Source organism: Euprymna scolopes, chromosome 46, assembly GCF_053919585.1.
Source record: "Euprymna scolopes isolate OS-2025 chromosome 46, ASM5391958v1, whole genome shotgun sequence".
Classification (NCBI taxonomy): Eukaryota; Metazoa; Mollusca; class Cephalopoda; order Sepiida; family Sepiolidae; genus Euprymna; species Euprymna scolopes.
The window spans coordinates 94,648,268-94,674,659 of record NC_136527.1 but is presented as its reverse complement, the minus strand read 5'-3'; the positions used below and the strand labels follow the sequence as shown (position 1 = coordinate 94,674,659).

Sequence of the window (26,392 nt, the reverse complement as noted above, 5' to 3'; positions counted from 1 at the left end):
GCTCCAAAACTAGTAGTCTGTCTGTCTGTGCTAATTTTCCTTGCGATATTCGTTTTCAGCATATCTGAAAAACTGATGGTTGCCCCCGTTCATATATCACCTGTTCAAACATGCTCGCCAGTGATTTACATTTCAAAATACACGCATTAATAAAACTAGCTACAACAGTATTTGTCTGTGCTCATTTTCCCTGCGATATTCGTTTTCAGCATACCTGAACAAAAAGAGGGTTTGCCCCTTTCATATGCCGCCTGTTAAAACATGGTCGCCAGTGATTTACATTTCAAAATACACGCATAATTTAAACTAGTTCCAAAACTAGTAGTCTGTCTGTCTCTGCTAATTTTTATTGCGATATTCGTTTTCAGCATACCTGAAAAACTGATGGTTGCCCCCGTTCATATGTCGCCTGTTCAAACATGGTCGCCAAGGATTTGCATTTCAAAATACACGCATTAATAAAACTAGCTCCCAAAATAAACTCTGTCTGTGTGTGCTAATTTTCCTTGCGATATTCGTTTTCAGCATACCTGAAAAAACTGAGGGTTTGCCCCTTTCATATGCCGCCTGTTCAAACATGGTCGCCAGTGATTTACATTTCAAAATATACGCATTAGTATCTCGAAATATACGTATTAGTATCTCGAAAACTATTTGTCTGTGCCTTGCGATAGTCGTTTTCAGCATACCCGAACGATTTTATAATGGACAGTCCGAATGTTAACGAACCACACACACACAAAAAGACACACACACACACACACACACGTAAACTCAGTGAAAGTGTCTACTGTCGATAAGGTAGTTGTAAATTAGATTACTGGCTCTTATGAGTTTTAGTCTAACCATCCTTTACAACTGTGATACAGTAGAACAGTCCGTCTCTGGACAATTAGCAGTGTATCGCATAACTCAATGACAGTGTCGAATGTTGACTAGCTAGTTGTAAGTTAGGTTACTGGCTCTGATGAGTTACACTCTAACAACCCTTAATAACTGTGATACAGCGGAACAGTCCGTTTTTGGACAAGTGGCGGTGATCGCATAACTCATTGAAAGTGCCGAATGTCTATTAGCTAGTTGAAACTTAGATTACTGGCTTTAATGAGTTTCAGTCTAACCACACTTAATAACTTTGATACAGCGGAAGAGTCCGTCTGTTTCGCATAACTCATTGACAGTGTCGCGTGTCGATTAGCTAGTTGTAACTTCGTAGCCGAATGCCCCTTTAAGAAGAGACTTGAAGATAATAATTATTGTTATTTGTATTGTTATTCTTATCGTCCAGCCATGATGCACGTGCAGAAATCCATTTCCAACTCAACTGTGTTAAAAAAAACTTACTTCGAGACAAGAACGCCGACACTCGACTTCGAGACGAGTTTTCCCGGGACAAGTTTTCCGGGCACTGGTATAAGTGCTATGGATTCATCAGAGCACATCTCATTAAAGTACTTGTAAACAGGGATGCAACACTGAGGCGATGGGACAGACTTTGGAGATTGACCTATAGCACGGGGCCTATTAGATTAGATACTCTTTTTGTTTTTGTTTTTGTGCTCAACGATAAAAACCGACTTCTTCATTTGTGTTTGCTTCTCATTTTAACTTTTGCTCTAATAAGAGTTTCGCTAATGTGAAAAAGAAAACATGTTCGAACGTTTGCTGACATTTATTGGATGTGTTGCTACCAGTATTTTGCTTAATTTTCGAGTTTGGAGCGATTGTCGAGTCTCACAAGATGACTGTAAAATATCAGACACTTCTTTATTGTTCTAACTTAAAACTGTGCGCTACTTTTGTTTGTGTTAAATAAACGTTTTAAAATAAGTTAAAACAACATTTTCTCATATATTTATTTGTTCACTACTTTTTCGTTTTGTTCTTATTGAATGCGAAATATTCGCCGTGGAATTTCCACGGGTCACGATTATTTCGTTTTATTAATCTTAAGTTTCATAGAATAAAAAGTTCAGACACAACTTTGTCGAGCCATTTTTTAAAACTTACGTTTGACCCCGGCACGTGCAGTGCAGAGAACACGACCCTTTCTCTCCTTCCCCCACTTTCTCTCTTCTTTAGCTCGGTGACAAGCGAATGCTTATGTGTGCGTGCGTGTGTGCGTGCGTGTGTGTGTGTGTTTGCGTGCGTGCGTGCGACGTGCCAACGTCAAACGAAGTTTAAATTAAAATTCATTTCGTCGGTTTCAACAAAATTTTAAAAAAGTAAAAACTTTTTCCCGACCGGCCGGATTAGGGTTGTGAGGTGTGGTTAGAGTTCATGAAAATAAATGTTAGCAATAAAAACTTTTTAAAACCAAGTTAGAAAAAAGAACACAATTTGCTTCCCCACCAAATTATCGTATTATTGGAGGCCCCGATTCTTCTTTATTTTAAGCGATGTAATAAACCATATTTTTGAGTAGGTTTCCTCCTCTCTTTATTTTGGTTTGTATATTTTTTATGTTGCAAAAATGCTTCCGGGAGATCTTTTTAGGATTCTAAACGTTTACTTTTTTTTACACTTTTTATTATCTTCGAAAAATGTACACAAATGTAAACAAGCAGTTTACGAGTTGAAAGGCATCGTTAAAATATTTTTAGCGAGTTCATTAAATTTTATATTTTTATTTCGTCCTCTTCAAGTCCAATGTAAACAAGTTCTTGATAAGCCGTTCCTCTTAAGTAATCCAATTTACAAAATTTATACTTCTAACGATTACTATGATATTGTCCCATACTGCACACTCTTTAAACCCTCGAGTGGTCTCTGGGCCTTGATAAGTAGTGATTCCTTTGTAAAACAAAAAATATTTCAATACTTTGATGTGCTAGTTTTCCTTTTCATTTCAAAATGCACGCATTAATAAAACTGTCTTGAAAACTATTTGTCTGTGCTAACTTTCCTTGCGATATTCGTTTTCAGCATACCTGAACAAAGATAGGGTTGGCCCGTTTCATATGCCGCCTGTTCCAATATGGTCGCCAGTAATTTACATTTCAAAATACATGCATTAATAAAACTAGCTCGAAAACTATTTGTCTCTGCTAATTTTCCTTGCGATATTCGTTTTCAGCATACCTGAACAAACTGAGGGTTGGCCCCTTTCATATGCCGCCTGTTCAAACATGGGCGCCAGTGATCTACATTTCAAAATGCACGCATTAACTAAAACTAGCTCCAAAACTAGTAGTCTGTCTGTGCTAATTTTCCTTGCGATATTCGTTTTCAGCATACCTGAACAAACTGGATGCAACACTGAGGCGATGGGACAGACTTTGGAGATTGACCTATAGCACGGGGCCTATTAGATTAGATACTCTTTTTGTTTTTGTTTTTGTGCTCAACGATAAAAACCGACTTCTTCATTTGTTTTTGCTTCTCATTTTCGCTTTTGCTCTGATAAGCGTTTCGCTAATGTGAAAAAGAAAACATGTTCGTTTGCTGACATTTATTGGATGTGTTGCTACCAGTATTTTGCTTAATTTTCGAGTTTGGAGCGATTATCGAGTCTCACAAGATGACTGTAAAATGTCAGACACTTTCTTTATTGTTCTAACTTAAAACTGTGCGCTACTTTTGTTTGTGTTAAATAAACGTTTTAAAATAAGTTAAAACAACAAAAATGTGATCTAGGTAGGTAGAAGGGTAACTTATCTTGCCTTTGGTAACATTCATTTTCTTATATATTTATTTGTTCACTACTTTTTCGTTTTGTTCTTATTGAATGCGAAATATTCGCCGTGAAATTTCCACGGGTCACGATTATTTCGTTTTATTAATCTTAAGTTTCATAGAATAAAAAGTTCAGACACAACTTTGTGGAGCCATTTTTAATCGATTTCATTTAACTTCTGTTTGACCCCGGCACGTGCAGTGCAGAGAACACGATCCTTTTCTCTCCTTCCCCCACCTTCTCTCTTCTTTAGCTTGGTGACATGCGTGCTTATGTGTGCGTTTGTGTGTGTGTATGCGTGTGTGCGTGCGTGCGTTTCACCAAAATAGGGTGGCCTCTCCTCTCTTTATTTTGGTTTGTATATTTTTCATGTTGCAAAAATGCTCCCGGGAGATCTTTTTAGGATTCTGAAGGTTTGCTCTTTTTTTACACTTTTTAAACGCAAAAAATGTAAACAGGCAGTTTACGATTTGAAAGGCATCGTTAAAATCGTATTTTTCGCTAGTTCTTTCAACTTTATATTTTTACTTCGTCGTCTTCAAGTCCAATGTAAATAAGTTCTTGATGAGCCGTTCCTCTTAAGTAATCCAATTTACCAAATTGACACTTCTAACGATTACTATGATATTGTCCAATTGACTACTGTACACACTTTAACCCTTATCCTCTAGTTGCCTCTGGGGCTTGATAAGTAGTGATTCCTTTATAAAATAAAAAATATTTCAATACTATGATGGTGAATCTATAGTCAGTCTGTGCTAATTTTCTTTGCGATATTCGTTTTCAGCATACCTGAACAAACTGAGGGTTGGCCCCTTTCATATGCCACCTATTCAAACATGGTCGCCAGGGATTTACATTTCACAATACACGCATTAATAAAACTAGCTCCAAAACTAGTAGTCTGTCTATCTGTCTCTGCTAATTTTCCTTGCGATATTCGTTTTCAGCATACCTGAACAAACTGAGGGTTGGCCCCTTCCATATGCCGCCTGTTTAAACATGGTCGCCAGTGATTTACATTTCAAAATACACGCATTAATAAAACTAGCAACAAAACTATTTGTCTCTGCTAATTTTCCTTGCGATATTCGTTTTCAGCATACCTGAACGCTTTTAAAATCAACATTTCGAATGTTAACGTAACACACACACACACACACACACACACACACACACGTAAACTCATTGATAGTGTCTACCGTCGATAAGCTAGTTGTAAATTAGATTACTCTCTGATGAGTTTTAGTCTAGCCACACTGTGATACAGCGGAACAGTCCGTCTGTTTGGCATAACTCAGTGAAAGTGTCGACTGTCGATTAACTAGTTGTAAATTCTTAAAGGAGAAGCCCCTTTAAGAAGAGACTTGAAGATAATAATTATTGTTATTATTTGTTGCTATTCTTATCGGCCAACCTGGGCCGTGCATTGTAAACAAAAATCCATTTCAAACTGAACTTTTTCAAAACTTAGTTCTTCTTCAAAGTGACAAGAATGCCGACACTCGACCGTATGTAGTGGTCGCTACATCAAAACAGCAAATTAGTGACGACCACTAGACCACCGATTCAAAGAGCTGGAACAAAGGAAGCAGGGAACAGAACACATGCAATAATAATATTTATAGAAAAGACTGAGACAAGTAACATCACGTCTGTGTGTGAGAGGGAGAGAAGTTGCAGAGAAAACTCTATGAGAAGCCAAGACCTGGAAGGGTGGACATTCTAAACATAGCAAATATCACAGCCTGATAGATAAAAGGCCACCAATATGGTCAAACTAATTGTCAAGGACGTATCATCGACTTGTATGAGCAACATCTACTTGAGTTGTGTGTAAGTTAGTTAACGAATTAAAACACAAATATTAATTCGTGATAAACCTGTTCTTTCGGCAGCCTGTAAGATCTCATACAGACAGAAGGAGTGAAGAGTTGTATCAGCTGTGCGTCGTATTTTGCAGTTGAGATGTTCTTGATTGTAGAATGTAGAGTGTTGGCAGTGTGGCATTGTTGCCTCTTGTTTTTTTTTAAAATCACAAATACACATAGGATGAAGACAATTTTTAATAAGGGACATAATCTCGGCTAACACCGTCAAAGGGAGATAATTTTGCTAAAACAACCTATTTGATTTTATTTATTTTTCTAAATTTATACGATCTTTTCCAAATTTAGGATGAGTTCAAAAAAGAAATCCGGTTCCAGCAAAGATTCTTTTTATTTAGCAGATGCCAAACTTATTCCACGGATTCGGCAGGTAAACAACGCCATTTTTTTTTTAAAAGAAAACATTTTTATTTTTTAAATTTTCTAATCGTTTCTCGCGATCACCAACTAAAAATGCGAACACGTGTTCTCTTGCACATGTTTCGACATTATCAATAAGGATGTTTTCTTTTGTGTATGAATTCATTTATAAATGAGAGTTCGTTCTTTTCTAGCATAGTGGCTCTTAAAAACAAAATAAAACCGCGGTGCTTTTATTTTGTTTTTTGTTTTTGTATATTCACAATGACACTTACTTAAAAAAAAAAAAAAAAAAAACACGGAAAAATCGGGAAACACTATTGGGACGGAATTTCGAAAATCATAATCCGGTACTAGTGCACTTGCTGATTGATCAGCACTATTTTTTAAAATCGTATTTCCAATTTTAATAAAAGTTTTATGATATGTTTTTTTTTTTTTATTCAATTGTAAGGTTAAATTATACAATAGGTACAAAATACCCTCCCCTCCCCATGTTAAGAATGGCTTTTTAAATAATAACGTTAATATTTCAGCACGGATCAATAAGTGCACTAGTACCCATAATCCTGAATTTCACATGAAAAGAATCGTATCTACGTATTCCTCGTATTTTTAAGATGATTATATCCAAAAATTACGAAAATCGATAAGGTAGAAAATTATTTATTAAAGAAAATAAACAATAGACTTTGATGAAAACGATCGTAAGACACAGGAGAGTTCAAAAGGGAGGTAATTTTCCGTTTTGTTTAAACAAGATAGCAGCAATTTTTCTCCTGCTAACACGATTAAAGTTTTTTTTTTAATAATTCAGTAATATTCAGGTAATTTCGACTGTATAATTTGGAAGGTGGTACCATTGTAACTTATTAGAATTGACAAGAAAATCAGTTGAGACCATTGTTTTTTTTTTTAAATCTGAAAACTCCATTTATCGACTACAAAATCTCGTGCCAATTCTGTAGAAGCACCGAAAGTCTATACAGAACGAAGATGTCATATTCCAAAAATCACTTAAACCGATCCATTAGTTTTTTTAAACTAAGAAAATCCAAATTTATGATTTTACTACTAAATTGTTATTGAACATAAGGCTGATAATGCTTATTAAGAGTCGACAGATCAAGTTTTTTTTTATTTAATTGTTTTAAGCAAAAACGAGGTAAATATACAGATACGCTACAACAGAACACAGACCACTCTAATTTGTTTTTATATAGGTAATTGAGGTCGCTGACAACGAATCTGATAGTCAAACTTGGGGCAAATTTACCGTTTGCATAGTATTAACCCCTGAACCCACGAACTACTTTCCACTATTTTGTAGCTTCCGTTTACGTTACGAGCGCGGTGTTCTGTTGTAGCGTATCTGGATATTTACCAAAAACAATATTACGTACTTAATTGTCATGGCGAAAAATTTTCGGCGAAAATAGTAATAATCCAAAAATGACGAAAAATCAATGAGTAGAAAGTTATTTATAGTTCTAAGCAATTAAAAAAAAATTGGGTAAAATTGCGTTTTTCGGTGCAAGTCTATAAATGATCCACAAGTAATCTTTTTTACTATAAAAATCTGAAAAAAAATCTTTATAATGTACGTACTTGTCACTGCATGAAGATGTCATATTCCAAAAATCACGTAAATCGATCAAGTATTTTTTTAATTTAAGAAAATCAAATATTATGCAACATTTTATCGAAGAAAAACTTCACTCCATCTTGTTTTTGAATGATACACTGCTAGCGACACCTATTGGGAATGTTTGGAATATAAGATCAGCAAGGGGCAGACAATCGACTTTCCACACTATAGAAAAAAAAAACTTGGAAAATTAAGACATTTATAAGTTTTTGAGGATGTTGAAAATGAAAATAACGTTTAAAATTCCAGCAAACGAGTAGTTTCCAAGATATGAAGAAATGTTAGTTTAAAGAAAGTGAGGGATCACTTTTCTATAATAATTTAACGTATAATGATCACTCACTTTATGGCCACCACTAGTAAATGTAAAGCCCTGAATATGATAATGATTTCTGTTTCTTTTGTTTCGACAGTATTTGTCTAGTCATGGAAGAAGCAAAAGTTTTAGTGTTGGCACGATGGCCAGAGATCTGCAGTCGTCATATGGGTAAGCGAAAATCAAACTTGAATTTTTTTTAATTTTTTTACCATACCAGCGTATTAGATTCATCCTTTTTTTAATTTTTTTTACATAGGAGTCACCACTTATCAAGGTCCAGAGGCCACTCGAGGATAAGGGTTAAAGAGTGCACATTATCAGAATCATAGTAATCGTCAGTAGTGGAGATTTGTTAAATTTGTTAACTTAAGTGGAACGGCTCATCAAGAACTTGTTTGCATTAGACTTGAAGATGGCCATAAATGATGACTCCCAAGTTAAAAAAACAAAAAAAAAACAAAGGAGGGGTGGGGGTGAATCTGTTACGCTGGTATGGTCATGTGGAATGTGTTCCAAGACCTTAGTGTTTTTCCTTTTTGAAAACTACCTCCGCAATTTCCGGGACTATACTCTTGTGGGAACAAGATGTTTTTTTTGATTGGAATTGTTTCATTGTACCATTGATTGGTTTGGCGTCTCAAATTATCTCTTGCAAAAAAAAAAAAATGCTTATTTTTGCTTGGTTGATTATCTCCCTTATGTAAAATTGTTCATGAACTCCTTTAGCGCCTCCTTTTAGGTGACGAGCTGCATGCCTAATCATTGAAGACGTCGCTTTAACATGACAGAAATTTAAGATTGAGATGTTGGCAAAGAATGCGTTTAGTCCTCTCCAATTGCAAAAACTTAGACACCAGGGTCGGAAAATGGGATTGAGAAGTCAGTGCTCCCGAAGAGGGGCACTCTGATCTGCAAAAAGAGTCTGGACAGCCCTGTCGGGATTCTCCGGTAAGAGCGCCTCGGTGATTAGCAATAAACCAGCCGTTTCTCAAAGAGAGAAGGCAAAGCTTGGAAGGGTGGACCTCCTAGAACTGCACAGAACTAAACTTCTACTGCAAAATCGTATCCGGAACCGTATCATTACAGGAATGGTCTAATCTCTGTTGGTTTTGGGGGCCCAGCATAAATCAGTTTAATATGGAGGCAATTCAGACCCTCTCTCAAAAAGGAGGGGCAGGGAGGCACTCTGGAGTAGGTAACTGCTGGGAAGACGGCCGAACAAAGACGTACTCTATTTTCATCGAAGCCTGACGTCATATGTCAGTAAAAATAGGTAAGATAGAAGGGGTCCATTTAATCATGGCCGCATATCTGAAATTGAAAATTGTGAACCTGTGTTGCTGTCGTTATTATTGGCTCACAAGGAGCCTTCACATAGTTTCTCCTTGAAAACAGCCTGCGCTGTTCCCTGAAAGCTGAGTGACAACATGTCAGCACTCTCCATCTCTTTTGATAAGATTTGCAAATAAATTTGCATTATCCCAACAGCTGCTTACCATCGATTTCTCGTTGGCAGCGGCTATTGGTCTTCACTGGAATTTGAGTAGCTTTAAGCCTCCTCAAGGTTCCAATCAACAGAAACCAGATCATTACAGGAATGGTATGATCTCTGTTAATTCTGGGGGCACAGGATAAACATCCCTAGCCGAGGTAAGGTGGAACATGGTCAGCAAGATGCGACAGAGATATTCTTGTTAAAGATTTCCAGCTTCTGCCGATCAGCCTCATTGACCCTCATGCGTCTTTCAAACTTTTCTATTCAAAGTCAATCTTTGCTATTCGCACAGATCACCCGCTAGTCGTTGTTAAAACCTTAGTTTCCGCTAAATCAGCCACGGTCATTGTCTCGCTACCATAGACGAAAATCAGCCAGATGACAGGTAATTTGTCGTTATGATTTTTCCGACGTTTATTGTTTTGATTCTAATATTTGTGGCCAAGCGAAATCGTAAAATGCAAAGTACCTAATTTATTTTTATTTATACATTTAATTTTTTTCAGAGATTATAACAGGAAAAAAAGGACTGCATTCTTGAAAAGTGTCGAAAGAGGTTAGTGGTACATTTCCATTTTCTTTTTCTATCAGGATACGAATTGCATTTTTTGTAAATCATTAAATTTTTTTTATTTTCATCAGGATACGAATTGCACGCACTTTTTGTAATTTGAGGTGTGTGTTGAGCAAAAAAAAAAAATAAAAAGTGGTGGTAGGTAGGCAGGCTTGAACCCGTGACGCGAAGGCGAAAAAGAAAGTCGAGGTGTGTGTAAGGGTGTTAATTGAGCCAAAAAAAAAAAATTGATATCAACCTAGAAATTTCTACGACTCAGCGCGGTACCTAAAGCACCTAACCTTCCGGTGATCTGGCAAGAACCGATGTGTCAACGTGATCTGTACACACGTGTATTTTTGTGAGAATATACTTTATTTCCTTATAATATATACTAATCCTTATTTAAGAAGCTCAGTGTAATTCCAAAAGGACATAATGTAAACATGTTATAAGGTATTTACAGCTTCTTTTCCAATTTTCGGATTTTTTTTCATGGATGAATTGTTGCTATTTCTTCTGATGAGTTAAGGGCAAAATAGATTCACTGATTGATATAATAATTAAGTGATTGATTTTGTGTTACGAAACACATACTCTCAAGAATTGCATAAGTCAACTTTTTCTTTTTTTTTTTTTTTTTTTTTTTTACAAGGTGGTCACCACTTATCAAGGCCCGGAAGCCACTCAGAGATAAGGGTTATTGCATGTACAGTACGTTAGTGTTGGAGATCTGATAAAGTGTCTTACTTAAGGGGGCAGTTCATCAGGAATTTGTTAACATTGGACTTGTAGACATCCAGGTTGTAGTCAGGTGGGAAACAGGCAACCGGAACAGAGTTCCACAGGTGTGCACTTCTAAGAAAGAAGCCTTGTTTATGGAATCTACGTTTTGATTTTGGCACAGATAAAGAGTGGGGCAAATTTTTGACAGTGGTTTCAGCTAGACGGGTGAGGGAGGGGGACCAAAGATTGGAGCTCAGACAAGCACCTGCCATGGTAGTAACGATAACACAAAGACAGGCTCGCAAGAAAGAGAAAAGGGCATCACCCAGTAGGCCACGGAGCCTATTTTGTACTCTGTCAAGGCAGGATAGGCTGTTTTTAGCAGCTCGTGCCCATGAAACTTTTGCTGTCCTGTTTATTATTTAATCGTTTACTTTACTAATCGTTTTCTTGTTACGAGTACTTTTACGGGTCTGTGTGTTTATCACCGTTCTTCCATATACGGGCGTGGGTGTGTCTGCATGCTCTTGCGTGCAGTTCACTGTTATATGTGTGTGTGTGTGTGTGTGTCAACATTTTTTAGCTTTTCTATTTATCTACCACTTACCTAACTTTATGAATATAGAATTATCTACTTTTTTAAATTTGTTTTGAATTCTATTGCGTAGCCTACGAAATCATTTGTAAGGATGAACCATCTTCGGAAGAGGCGGATGATTTTACGAGTCAGTTGGAAAAGAAGCACATTGCTAGTAAGAAGAGTGGTTTCCGGTAAGTATTACTGGTTATTGATTGATTATTACTGATTATTGATTATTTTAATAAAATAACTCTTTAACACTAGCGGGACCTGTAGAAATTCCACAGGGGACTGCTTCATATCTAATATATTGATGTTGGCATTCTGTAGATGTTCAGCGTGAATGGAGACGCCCTGATATTATTGTAGCTCTTTTGTTAAAACTGCAAAAGTGTTTATACATCGGGATTAGTGGCGCCAACTAGTTAAAAGTACTCTTTTGGCAAGCATGCATATAAAGAGCACTTTTTTTTTTAGTTGGTGCAATTACCCCTGGATTTGGTGCAATTACTCCGAAGTACGGTATGTAAATAACAAAGCGCTGTTTGCAATCTGTTTACATTGGACTTGCAATTTGTCATTTTGCAGAGGGAGGCAACTCTCGTTTACTAAGAGATTCGTTTACGTTTTCATTAAATTTTTGAGCGAGCAGCTATGGAACGTCGCAGACTGAGACACCAACGAGCGGCGACCACTCATCATCCAAACTCAAATCCTGTCTTCCCGTGCTCTATCTGTGTAAAGCAGTGTAGACGACGCATCGGGCTTCACAGTCATCAACGGAGACATAGAGTCAATTTTAAAAAAAAAATGGAGACATCGTCATCCACATGGATGGTTGGTTGTTTTTGTTTTACGGCATATCAACGTTTTTCAGGTTATTTAATGCCGAATCTAGTTATTTTGAGGAACGATTATTTAATGGAGTATATTTGTTTTTTAAGTCGGATTCTATTTAACTCATAGTTAGGACCCTAACAGGGTCAGAGTGGACCTGGGAGCAATGGCAATTAAAGGGTGGTTCCACACTCCCCAAGGCCCGCAAGGTGGGGGCCTCACCATCAGATATAGTTTTAGGTCATATCCAGGACCCCAGATGGATGGACTATCATAACTAACTAGCTAGCTTGTCCAATCAAATAACGACACTTTGTTACTGCAATACGATCAGGGGAAAAAAAACGTTATCTAAATATCTATCCAGTTATGTGTGAACTTGAAATTCTGATCTGATGTTTGGTTTTCCGTCTTCCTTCTCCAGATACAGTGAGGATTGCATCGATGCCGAAAGCGACACAACGGAGAAAAGCTTTTCCTCTGACAACGCTGATTACGTCATGTACAAGGTATTCACATTTTAACATCGACATTTCTTTTTGCGTTAACATTTCTTTATTGACTACGTGTATGTCTATGCAGTAGAACCTCGGGATACGGTGGCCCTAGGATACGTTGTTTTTTAGTTTACGATGTGGAATACAATGTTTTTCAAGCCCCTAGTTACGGTATTTGCCCCGCCTTACAGTGTTATTTATAATGTTATTTGATTATATACATGTGTATTATATATTGTACTGTATTTTGTGTTGTAATTTTTGATATGTACTTTTTTTTAGCCTCCACCATACGGCGATTTCACCTTACGATTCCAACCCGCGAACAGATTAATGCCATATTCTGGGGTTCTACTATATATATATATATATATATACACACACACACAGACATACATACATACATGTAGCCAGCATTGTATAATTGAAGAAACATATTTTCACATATATATATTACTAGCAAAAGTACCCGTCGTTGACTGGGTTCAAAAACAGCCTACAGAAAATGGACTCTGATTTATGAAAGTATGATAGGTTATCAAAAGGAAGGGTTGTAATGAGATAGCTTCGAATTTGGGGGTATCAAAACCAAAGCAAAATATGATGAAAGTAAACATAAAATAGATAAACCCCATAATTTGTTATACCATACCTGTTCACACTGAAACACTTATCACAATATTCTGTGGATCTATATTAAAAAACCTTGTTAAACTTTGTGACATATTTCCATTCTATGGAGGTCAAGCGCAAACGAACACCCCATAATTTTATTATACCATATTTCTTCAAACTGAAACATAATTATCAAAGTATACTTACGCAGATAGATATGAAAAGTCTTTATTAAAGTTTGTGCCTATTTCCATTCTATGGAGGCGAGGCGCGAACGCAGACCCTACAATTTTATTATACCATCCCTATTTAAGTTAAAACATACTTATCAAAGTATTATTATGTACATCTATATCAAAAACACTTGTAAACGTTTTTTTTTTACTTTGTAAATTTTTTATTTCCATACTTTGTGGACCAGGCGCGTATGCAGACCCCACAATTTTAATGAATCATCATTATGCCAGATCAAACATACCCATTCCTGTGTCTCGATACATCATTATATGTGATCAGTTTTCTATAATAGTCAACCATATAGGAGCCTATTCGTGACCAGACACAACACAGACGTTCAGGTTTATATTATATTATATATATATATGGAAATTTCTCCTTTTATATATACCAATCCTTTAATTTATGAAGCTCAATGTAATTACAGAGCATATAACAAATAAATGACAAAAGTCTATATTCCAAATTTTAAGATGTTCACCATCTTACCATTTATTAATGCTTTATTCTGGAGTTCTACTCTATATATATATACGTATATGTATGTCTGTGAATATATATATATATATATATATATAAATTATTTACTATAATAATTTTTTCCTGAGTTTTTATTTTTAATTTAAAATTTTTTTTTTATTTCTCATTTGCTATTCCTAACGTTTTCGTATTTTCCGCAGGACACAAACGCAATGAACAACTTCATGACCTCCATCTACCAGAATAACAAAAAGACGGAAAAATCCAGCAACGTCATGGAAGTACCAAATGAAACAAACGTTTCAAAACCGACATTACCAACCTCCACGCCTTGCAAGCGGGTTTCGTCTCCGGCCCCATCTCCGACCCTGTCGGTCCCTTCTGCTCTCACTGGCATGTCTAGTTCCTCGAAGACACCATCCCATCCACCCAGCCCTCATCACAAACCGTCTCTCACCCCTTTGTCCACACCAGTCGCCTCTTCCACTCCTTACATAATGAACCACTCTCCCATACATATGGCTTCTAACAACAAAAAATCCAATACTAATCGTTCTTATTTGGCAGATGATGTAAATTTGACCAAAAACAAAATGGTGGATGGAAATCGACTGAAAGCTTACGATTCCAAAAGGTTCTCAGCTCATGATGTAACCCCAACTCAACCGAATGAGAGGAGAAAGAATGCGACATCAGAAGTTGTCTCTGCCGTGAAGGCGTCCAAGGTTGGTATAATGTTCGGATTTCTATTACTTTGATCTTATAGTTTCGTATACATTCATGTCATGATTGTTGAGTTCCTTTGACCTCATCCCCCTACCGTCGATATCTCACTAATCGTAATTTTGCACGTGTCGCTTTCATGCAAATTATTATGATTGATAAGTATTGAAAATATTTGAGGATTTTGCTTCTGTTTCTGAATTTTTGAGATGAGGATTTGTTTTTAATATTATTTGGATTCTTTGGACTGCTGTTCTCATCTTGAATGTTATGGTTTATATAATCTCTAACCTTCACGTATGTCTTGTCGGATTCTGTAATCTTTTTGTCGAACCCTGGGAATCTTTCTATCGAACTCTGGGAATCTTTCTGTCAAACTCTGGGAATCTTTTTGTCAAACTCTGGGAATCTATCTGTTTAACACTACATTCAGATTCAAGTTTCTTAACAACAGCATCAGTGACAGTTGTTGCTGGTATGTATCGGACGACTTTTAGAAATTAACTTTGAAAATAACCTATCTCTGGCCAGGTCTTAATTTATCCATCTTTCTTAATTGATCCGTTTGCACTTAATGATCACAACTTGGATTTTTTTAAAATTTTGCACAAACATTAGTCATGGTAAAAGTAAATTTTTCACTTGTGAAAGGGGGACCCCACATGCTCAGCTTGTTAATTCTTATCCTTCAGGTTAGAGACAAGTGGTGAACTCCAATTAAAAACAAAGCCACTAATACTGCTTATTTATTTTTTTAGGATGCAGATATTCCATCATCAAAAAGACCGAGATTGTCAGAACGTTCACGGCAAGAACAACCAGATAAAAATACACAAAGCAAAGGTAGGTTTTAAGATTAACTCTTAATAAAACTCTTTAGAGTAACTTTCAATTTGCATCTTAAAACGGTACACTTATATCCAGTCTATTGCTAAGGTCGTTGAACAAATGATTGGATCATTTTATCGCTCCAGAAAGCACCCAACTCCAGATACAAGCCTATATCTAAAATTTCAAGTGTGTAGACCCCAAATTGTCGAAGGAGTTTGGTAGGGTTGTCAACAGTCAAATTGTTGAACTTTGACCCCCTTAACAGCTTAATTTCTGGCCCAAAACCAATCACATAGATTTTCCCAAATCTCAGTACCCTGTATATCAAATTTCGAGTCTGTAGACTAAAAATTGACAGAGTTATTGCGTAGGGAAATGTACACAGACACGTTCACTTTTATAGATATATAGATTTGGCTTGTGTAAATTACATGATAAAATATTTGCTCTACTAATAAGAATTTTAGTATTGAACACTATCGGAAATATCTCTACTTTATTATTGAGTTTTAATTTATGTTATTTTTGTCTTTTTTTAGAGTTTGGATTTCAGATTTCAAGTACAACTTTTGCTGATGTTGGAGGTAATGAACAGTGTTTATTGGTACGTAATTATTTTACTTATTTCCATCTTTGTAGCTGCTTATATATATATCTGACTTTTTCTCCTTTGATCTTGAGCAAATGGTACAATGGGGAAAGCGGTGGCTGGTTACTTTTAATACATCTAAAACCAAACTTCTATCTTTACATCATCAACACTCTGATCCCTATCTGGCATCAATTGAAATGAATGGCTCTCGTCTTGGGGAGGCTCCATGTTTTAACAAACTTCTAGGCTTGACCTTTACTCCTGATCTGAAATGGAACACATGCATCAAATCCATTGCCAAGGCCACTGGAAAAATGGTAGGATCCTTCTACCGCTCTAGTAGATATCTCACTCCTGATGCAATTCTCTACCTATATAAAAGCCAGGTACGGCCAACGATGGAGTATTATTGCAACATCTTTTTTTTTTTTTCTTTTTTTATTTTTTTTTTTTTATTCAATTTTCACTCCAAACAAGGCACAGTGCCACTTTGAAGCAGGGGGCTACTATTAGGGACTTAATTAGCTGGGTCATTATGAAGGGAGAAGAGTAGAAAGATGTTTGTTAACATTACACTTGAACTTCTGCATATCATTGCAGTTGGAAAAGCAGAATCCCGGAAGGGAGTTCCAAAGACCAGCAGTTCTGGGGAAGAAACTATTGGAGTAAAAGGCTTTCTTGCACCTAGGGATCTCTACTGTAAAGGGATGAGACTTAGTAGCTTGTCGGGTTTGTCGGGGGTAGTTACGTCGGGGAGGTACAAGTGTTTGCAGTTCGTCAGAGCATTCACCATTAAAGTATTTGTAGAACAGGCAGAGGGATGCCACAGTTTGTCGATGGGACAGAGGCTGAAGCCTAGATGACAGTTCAGGACCTATCAGGTTGTCGACTCTCTTTTGAACCCTGTCCAGGAGCGAGAGACAAGCAGCAGATGCACCAGCCCAGATGTGACAACAGTACTCCATACATGGGCGAATGGTTGCCTTATAGAGGTATAGGATACTGTCAGGCATAAGTAGTTTTCTAGCACGGTAGAGGGAGCCAACCTTCCTTGCAGCAGCCTTGGCAATGCTCTCAATGTATCTATTCCAGTTCATATTCCCTGTAAACGTTAGGCCGAGGAGTTTAAAAGAAGTACTTTCAGGCAATGTGTTCTTGGCCATTGCTATTGGTGGTAGAGAAGGTTTCTTGTAGTTATTGAAGGAAACAAGCTTAGTCTTAGCAGCATTGAATGTGACCAACCATTTTTGTCCCTATTCCACTACGGATTGGAGGTCATCCTCTAGTGTTTCTGCCATTTCCTTGGATATGTGTTCATTTGTTATAGAGAGTGGTGTCATCGGCAAATATACCCATCTCGAAAACAATTTTATCAGGGAGGTCATTTATGAATATCAGGAATAATAGAGGTCCAAGGATAGACCCCTGAGGTACTCCCGCATTTATGTCATATTGTTTGGATGTACGACCGTCGAGGACAACTTTGATTTTTCTATTACTTAAGGATTTAATTACTTTATGAATTCTTCCAGTGATTCCATATGATCTAATTTTCCTTAGGAGACCATCATGCCATACCCTGTCAAAAGCCTTAGATATATCGAGGGCTACCGCTCTACCCTCCCCTGTTTTATCCAATGAACGGTATATACGTTCAGAAACTACAGTTAAGATATCTGCTGTTGAACGGGCTTGCCTGAATCCATATTGTTTGTCAGTCAGGAGTTTAGCAGCTGTTAGGTGCTGGACTAGGGCTTGATTAACTAAGGACTCAAATATTTTGGCGAAAAGCGGGAGGAGGCTAATGGGGCGAGAATTTAGTGGGTCAGTTCTTTCACCAGAATTCTTGAAGACTGGTACTACAGAGGCGGTTTTCCAGCAGTCGGGAAAACAAGATTCGTTAAGGCATTTATTGTAAAGTTTGGAGAGAACTGGAGCAACCACGGCAGAGCATTTTTTTAATAGCACAGCCGGGATGAGATCTGGTCCACATGCTTTTGAGGTGTCTAGGTTTTTTATAATAGCATGTACCTGAGAAGGGGTGATTTTCAAATCGTCTAGTGTGGCGTCTGTTCGCAGAGGAAAATCAGGGAGTGAGTGGTGTACCGAGTTCAGTGTGGAGTTTGAGGCAAACCGACTGGCAAGCAGATTAGCCTTGTCAGTTGCCGTGCAAGCAACCTCATGATTGTTTGTTAATGGGGGAATAGTTGACTGCCCATTATTAACTACGCTTAACGATGCGCTTTCTGGTGGTTTCAGAGTAATCTGTCTTAGCTGTCTCTATCATTCTCTTACAATTATTTCTAGCTTCTATAAACTTCTGTTTGTTTGAGCTGGACTTATGTCAGTTGAATCTGCGGAACGCATGCTGCCTTTGACATATGGCAGCTGCACAAGCAGAAGTAAACCATTGGGGAGAGTGGGGCTTGCTATAGAATTTCCGTGCGGGAACATGTGTTTCAATAGCAGTTTTGAACCATTCAGTGGTCTCATTTGCACACTGTTTCGCTGGAAGAGTAAAGATATTTTGCCATGGGGCATCTCTGATGAGCTCCCTGATGGCTTCCCAATCAGCCTTTTTGTAATACCTCGTTGTTTTGAGTAGTGGGTCTTCAGTTTTAGGGTGAGAATTTAGGCTGATTTTTACCATTATCACAGCGTGATCAGCATTTCTGAGTGGGCTGTGGGCATTTGTTATACAGTCATTGGGAACCGTTGTCAGAAAGAGATCTAGAAGTGAGGCATGTTGATCGTGCTGGCCTGGGAAACGTGTTGGAAATGTAACCAACTGAGATAGGGAATGGGATAAAGAGAAGCTATGAGTTGCGCTACCAGCTATGTCTGTGTGATGTGAGAATCCTAGCCAGTTACTGTGGTGGACATTGAAGTCACCAAATACATGTATTTGTGCGCTAGTATCGAGGGAGAGTGCTATATCTATGCTGTCTGAGACTTTGTTTATTAGGGTACAGTCTTGGTTTGAGGGAGAGCGGTAGAGAAAATACAAGTAGCTAATATTGTGTTGCATATTTAGTCTGAAGCACATAAAGGCCTGGTCCTCTGATTCTAGTTTTATTTCTCTAGTCAGGGGGAGGGTGTTACGAATATAGACTCCAAGTCCATGCATATGTCTGTCCGAGTCCTTACGGTAGAGTGGGAGATAACCAGGCATGTTAAAGTGGTTAGAGGGAATGGAGGAGTGAAGGTTAGTTTCACTTAATGCTAAGATATCCGGGGTGTTTACAAGGAGAAATGACTCAACATCATCTAAGTTAGTTCTAAGCCCGCGGATATTAGTAAATGCAAGCCTCAAGGGAGGAGGCAGGAGATGCTAGAAAAACCTTATCATGCCTTGACAGAGTTTAAAACAGACTTCGTAATCTAGTGGTGGATGCCCTTTTCTCTTTTAAACGTTTTATTTGTAACACAACTTGTTCCCAGGTAACATCGGACCTATACAACTAAATATAATAAGATATGTTTTTTTTTTTTTGTTATTTTCATCTTTCTAGGATATATGCAAAATTCTGGTCCACATGAAACATCCAGAGATCCATCGTCAGCTGGGTGTCACTCCTCCACGAGGTCTTTTACTCCATGGACCTCCAGGCTGCGGAAAGACGTTACTGGCTAATGCCATTGCAGGGGTAAAAAAAAAAAAAATCACAATCTTTGTTTTTTAAATTTTTTTAACAGGCAGGAACATTTCCAGCGATCACCACTTTGAAACATCTCTGCCTTATTAAAAACGCGTAGGAACACGATGTTGTGAATGTGACCACACGCATGCATAAAAGCAAAGGAACTATGTTTACACTCCGTCGCGCTCGAATACGGTGATCAGTCCCGAAGAAGCAGGCAGGCACTATAAAGACATTTACCTGCCAATACCAGACCACTTTCTCTTCAAATTTTCAAGTGCAGCACGTCATCATGAGACATTAATACACCCAGCATGGTTTTACGTGGGTCGCAAATTTGGAGTCGGCTTTCAGCTGTCATGTTTGCTGAATCTTCTAGATAGTTTTTATTTTTCGATAATTGTTGAGCATTTGTGCATTTTAGATCTGGAGGACACTTTTTTTCTTGACTGGATAGAGGTCCTAATAGCGAGTTACTATCCAGTCATGGCTGATGGAACAAGAACATGCTACCCCTATGAAGTAAATAAAGGGTTCCACTTGAAATTATGTCCAAATTCCTGAGTTCGACAGAAACATTCCCGAGTTTGACAAGATACACCTAAAGAAGGTCGGAGGTTACATCGACTGAAACGTGAAAATCACACTCAAGATGAATCTAAATAATACGAGCTGATTTTATGTTCTCTCCTTCTGCAAACCAGGTGCTTTGCCTGGGTTGATCTGGTCAATATAAGATCTTTTTCTTGTCGACAAATCATCCAATTCCATGATCTTTTTGTGGCCATCAATGACAGATTCATCTACTTCTGAAGAATTGATCTATGAAATGTTTATGCCATTGTTTCATAATATCTAACCAGTACTCCTGATCAGTGCTGAAGAATCCTTTGATTTACGACAACAGAAGCAGACGACGGACCAAACACCGACCTTTTTTTTTTTTTTTTTTTTTACACAGTGATCACCACTTATCAAGGCCCGGAAGCCACTCAGGGATAAGGGTTATTGCAAGTACATTACGTTAGTGAGGAGATTTGCTGAAATGTTTACTTAAGGGGGCGGTTCATTAGGAATTTGTTAATATTGGACTTGAGGACATCCAAGTTGTAGTCCGGAGGGAAGCAGGCAGACGGAACAGAGTTCCACAGGCGTGCAGTTCTAAGAAAGAAGCTTTGTTCATGGAATCTGCGTTTTGATTTAGGCACAGATATAGAGTGGGGGAAATTTTTCACAGTGGATTCAGCTAGACGGGTGTTTTTCGTGAAAGATTGGCGAGGGGGGACCAGAGATTGGAGTTCAGACGAGCATCTGCCATGGAAATAATGATAAAACAAGGACAGGCTCGCAACGTCTCTTCTGTGGGAGAGAGGTTGCAGGGTAGAGAAAAGGACATCCCCCACTAAGCCACGAAGTCTATTTTGTACTCTGTCAAGGCAGGATAGGCTGTTCTTAGCAGCTCCTGCCCAGATATGCAAAAGAGTTTCTTCGAGTTGTGTTGAGTGGCTACATCTTGAATTTCAGCTGAGAGTACTGCTGCCACATCTGGGCAGGAGCTGCTAAAAACAGCCTATCCTGCCTTGACAAAGTACAAAATAGACTTCGTGGCTTAGTGGGGGATGCCCTTTTCTCTTCCCTGCATCCTCTCTACCACAGAAGAGATGTTGTGAGCCTGTCTTTGTTTTATTGTTATTTCCATGGCAAGTGCTTGTCTGAGCTCCAATCTCTGGTCCCCCCCCCCTCGCCAATCTTTCATGAGAAACACCCGTCTAGCTGAAACCACTGTCATATTAATTTTCCTCACTCTTTATCTGTGCCTAACTCAAAACGTAGATTCCATGAACAAAGCTTCTTTCTTAGAAGTGCACGCCTGTGGAACTCTCTTCTATTTGCCTGTTTCCCACCTGACTACAACTTGGATGCCTACAAGTCCAACATAAACAAATTCCTGATGAACCGGCCCTTTAAGCAGGACACTTTATCAAATCTCCAATACTAACGATTACTACGATACTATCCCATTGATTACTGTACACGCAATAACCCTTATCCCCAAGTGGCTTCCGGGCCTTGATAAGTGGTGACCTCCATGTAAAAATAAAAAATAAAAATAATTCCATCTTTTCTCTCACTCTATAGATTTTGCGTGACGAAATTAAAAAAATCCAAAATTTATTAATAGTCTGGTAGCCTTTATAAGACTAAATAAATTCATTTGGTCCTGTACATTTCCATGTATATTTTAACGTTTGTTTTAACGATTAAGTGAGGAATGAATTAATTCTTTTTTCATAAGCAATATAATGCTCCTGATCTTGAGTTAAGCATATTGGGAAGTGATACACGATTTACCATTTGCATATTAAGCGGTGCTCTTTGTGTAAACAAATTGAGCTTAGGTATTTGGACAATGTCAAAACATTGTTAATTCACTGCCCACATAGTAGCAGCCATATATATATGTATATATACTTATATATATCACTGCCCGCAGAGCAGCAGCTGTATAGTGCAATGTTAGAAGCTCCGACTGTCATTTAGGTGATCGGGTTTCGATCCTGGCTTGAGGTAGTTGCTTGTCTAGCCACACTGATGAGCTGTGAAATAGCGAAACAGTACTATGACTATATATATTTTAACCCTTGGCCTACGATGGTATTTTTACACACATTGCCTACGATGGGTGTAAATTTTTTCATATCGCACAAAATCAAGACTAGGGTCTTTGAAAAATAAATTAGCCATCTAACAATGGTAAATAATTATCCATCTAACAGTGGTAAATAATTAATTAGCCATCTAACAATGATAAATAAATAATTAGTCATCTAACAAAAATGGCTAATTAATTATTTATCATTGTTAGATGACTAATTATTTTTTTATCAAACAGTGATAAATAATTGATTAGCCATTTAAAAATGTTGAGCCGCCTTCAGTTTTTTTTTTTTTTACACAGTGATCACCACTTATCAAGGCCCGGAAGCCACTCAGGGATAAGGGTTATTGCAAGTACATTACGTTAGTGAGGAGATTTGCTGAAATGTTTACTTAAGGGGGCGGTTCATTAGGAATTTGTTAATATTGGACTTGAGGACATCCAAGTTGTAGTCCGGAGGGAAGCAGGCAGACGGAACAGAGTTCCACAGGCGTGCAGTTCTAAGAAAGAAGCTTTGTTCATGGAATCTGCGTTTTGATTTAGGCACAGATATAGAGTGGGGGAAATCTATAAGGTGGCCAGAAAGTGGGTGCTCATTTTAAGTTAAATTTACATGGAAACTGATCAACTACTTTTCGAAAAACTAATTTCTTCATATCATGAAAATCCTTTCTTTGCGACGGAAACGGTTTTAAGATTCGGTTTTAGCACACCTAAATCTACAAAAAAATTATTTTCTTATATATGGACGTGAGACGGGCCTTAATTTAAAATAATACCAGCGTGTATTCAATTGAAATTTCTAAGTCCAAACAAGAGGGGATGTAGGTATAGGTAAATGAGAATCCTATAGACCAAGGAAAGTCAACGTGTATTCAATTGAAAATTTCTAAGTCCAAACAAGAGGGGACGTTGGTATAGGTAAATGAGAATCCTATAGACCAAGTCATCTCAACGTGTATTCAATAGAAAATTTCTAAGTCCAAACAAGAGGGGACGTAGGTATAGGTAAATGAGAATCCTATAGACCAAGGTAAGTCAACGTGTATTCAATTGAAAATTTCTAAGTCCCAACAAGAGGGGACGTAGGTATAGGTAAATGAGAATCCTATAGACCAAGTCATCTCAACGTGTATTCAATTGAAAATTTCTAAGTCCAAACAAGAGGGGACGTAGGTATAGGTAAATGAGAATCCTATAGACCAAGGTAAGTCAACGTGTATTCAATTGAAAATTTCTAAGTCCAAACAAGAGGGGACGTTGGTATAGGTAAATGAGAATCCTATAGACCAAGTCATCTCAACGTGTATTCAATTGAAAATTTCTAAGTCCAAACAAGAGGGGATGTAGGTATAGGTAAATGAGAATCCTATAGACCAAGGTAAGTCAACGTGTATTCAATTGAAAATTTCTAAGTCCCAACAAGAGGGGACGTAGGTATAGGTAAATGAGAATCCTATAGACCAAGTCATCTCAACGTGTATTCAATAGAAAATTTCTAAGTCCAAACAAGAGGGGACGTAGGTATAGGTAAATGAGAATCCTATAGACCAAGTCAAGTCAACGTGTATTCAATTGAAAATTTCTAAGTCCAAACAAGAGGGGACGTTGGTATAGGTAAATGAGAATCCTATAGACCAAGATAAGTCAACGTGTATTCAATTGAAAATTTCTAAGTCCCAACAAGAGGGGACGTAGGTATAGGTAAATGAGAATCCTATAGACCAAGTCATCTCAACGTGTATTCAATTGAAAATTTCTAAGTCCAAACAAGAGGGGACGTAGGTATAGGTAAATGAGAATCCTATAGACCAAGGCAAGTCAACGTGTATTCAATTGAAAATTTCTAAGTCCAAACAAGAGGAGACGTAGGTATAGGTAGATGAGAATCCTATAGACCAAGGCAAGTCAACGTGTATTCAATTGAAAATTTCTAAGTCCAAACAAGAGGGGACGTAGGTATAGGTAAATGAGAATCCTATAGACCAAGTCATCTCAACATGTATTCAAATGAAAATTTCTAAGTCCAAACAAGAGGGGACGTAGGTATAGGTAAATGAGAATCCTATAGACCAAGTCATCTCAACGTGTATTCAATTGAAAATTTCTAAGTCCAAACAAGAGGGGACGTAGGTATAGGTAAATGAGAATCCTATAGACCAAGTCATCTCAACGTGTCTTCAATTGAAAATTTCTAAGTCCAAACAAGAGGGGACGTAGGTATAGGTAAATGAGAATCCTATAGACCAAGTCATCTCAACGTGTATTCAATTGAAAATTTCTAAGTCCAAACAAGAGGGGACGTAGGTATAGGTAAATGAGAATCCTATAGACCAAGGCAAGTCAACGTGTATTCAATTGCAAATTTCTAAGTCCAAACAAGAGGGTACGTAGGTATAGGTAAATGAGAATCCTATAGACCAAGTCATCTCAACGTGTATTCAATTGAAAATTTCTAAGTCCAAACAAGAGGGGACGTTGGTATAGGTAAATGAGAATCCTATAGACCAAGTCATCTCAACGTGTATTCAATTGAAAATTTCTAAGTCCAAACAAGAGGGGACGTAGGTATAGGTAAATGAGAATCCTATAGACCAAGTCATCTCAACGTGTATTCAATTGAAAATTTCTAAGTCCAAACAAGAGGGGACGTAGGTATAGGTAAATGAGAATCCTATAGACCAAGTCAAGTCAACGTGTATTCAATTGAAAATTTCTAAGTCCAAACAAGAGGGGACGTTGGTATAGGTAAATGAGAATCCTATAGACCAAGTCAAGTCAACGTGTATTCAATTGAAAATTTCTAAGTCCAAACAAGAGGGGACGTTGGTATAGGTAAATGAGAATCCTATAGACCAAGTCATCTCAATGTGTATTCAATTGAAAATTTCTAAGTCCAAACAAGAGGGGACGTTGGTATAGGTAAATGAGAATCCTATAGACCAAGTCATCTCAATGTGTATTCAATTGAAAATTTCTAAGTCCAAACAAGAGGGGACGTTGGTATAGGTAAATGAGAATCCTATAGACCAAGTCATCTCAATGTGTATTCAATTGAAAATTTCTAAGTCCAAACAAGAGGGGACGTTGGTATAGGTAGATGAGAATCCTATAGACCAAGTCATCTCAATGTGTATTCAATTGAAAATTTCTAAGTCCAAACAAGAGGGGACGTTGGTATAGGTAAATGAGAATCCTATAGACCAAGTCATCTCAATGTGTATTCAATTGAAAATTTCTAAGTCCAAACAAGAGGGGACGTTGGTATAGGTAAATGAGAATCCTATAGACCAAGTCAAGTCAACGTGTATTCAATTGAAAATTTCTAAGTCCAAACAAGAGGGGACGTAGGTATAGGTAAATGAGAATCCTATAGACCAAGTCATCTCAACGTGTATTCAATTGAAAATTTCTAAGTCCAAACAAGAGGGGACGTTGGTATAGGTAAATTAGAATCCTATAGACCAAGTCATCTCAACGTGTATTCAATTGAAAATTTCTAAGTCCAAACAAGAGGGGACGTAGGTATAGGTAAATGAGAATCCTATAGACCAAGTCATCTCAACGTGTATTCAATTGAAAATTTCTAAGTCCCAACAAGAGGGGGCGTAGGTATAGGTAGATAAGAATCCTACAGACCAAGTCATCTCAACGTGTATTCAATTGAAAATTTCTAAGTCCAAAAAGGAGGGGACGTAGGTATAGGTAAATGAGAATTCTATAGACCAAGTCATCTCAAATTGTATTCAATTGAAAATTTCTAAGTCCAAACAAGAGGGGACGTAGGTATAGGTAGGTGAGAATCCTATAGACCAAGTCAAGTCAACGTGTATTCAATTGAAAATTTCTAAGTCCAAACAAGAGGAGACGTAAGTATAGGTAAATGAGAATCCTATAGACCAAGTCAAGTCAACGTGTATTCAATTGAAAATTTCTAAGTCCAAACAGGAGGGGACGTAGGTATAGGTAAATGAGAATCCTATAGATCAAGTCAAGTCAACGTGTATTCAATTGAAAATTTCTAAGTCCAAACA

At 37.6% G+C, this 26,392-nt stretch overlaps 1 protein-coding gene across 1 annotated transcript in view; it reads left to right on the top strand.

Moving 5' to 3' along the window:
* Positions 1 to 20,245, top strand: part of LOC145271013 (nuclear valosin-containing protein-like) — a 28,684-nt gene extending 8,439 nt beyond the window's left edge. Inside the window, exons 2-10 of the mRNA XM_080126577.1 lie at positions 5,854 to 5,935; positions 7,987 to 8,060; positions 9,894 to 9,943; positions 11,335 to 11,437; positions 12,508 to 12,592; positions 14,113 to 14,637; positions 15,394 to 15,478; positions 16,006 to 16,070; positions 19,571 to 20,245. Of these exons, the coding sequence (XP_079982703.1) occupies positions 5,855 to 5,935; positions 7,987 to 8,060; positions 9,894 to 9,943; positions 11,335 to 11,437; positions 12,508 to 12,592; positions 14,113 to 14,637; positions 15,394 to 15,478; positions 16,006 to 16,070; positions 19,571 to 19,741 (1,239 nt within the window). The 5' untranslated portion in view covers position 5,854 and the 3' untranslated portion in view covers positions 19,742 to 20,245. The remainder of the gene's footprint in view (positions 1 to 5,853; positions 5,936 to 7,986; positions 8,061 to 9,893; positions 9,944 to 11,334; positions 11,438 to 12,507; positions 12,593 to 14,112; positions 14,638 to 15,393; positions 15,479 to 16,005; positions 16,071 to 19,570) is intronic.
* The last annotated feature ends 6,147 nt before the right edge of the window (positions 20,246 to 26,392 follow it).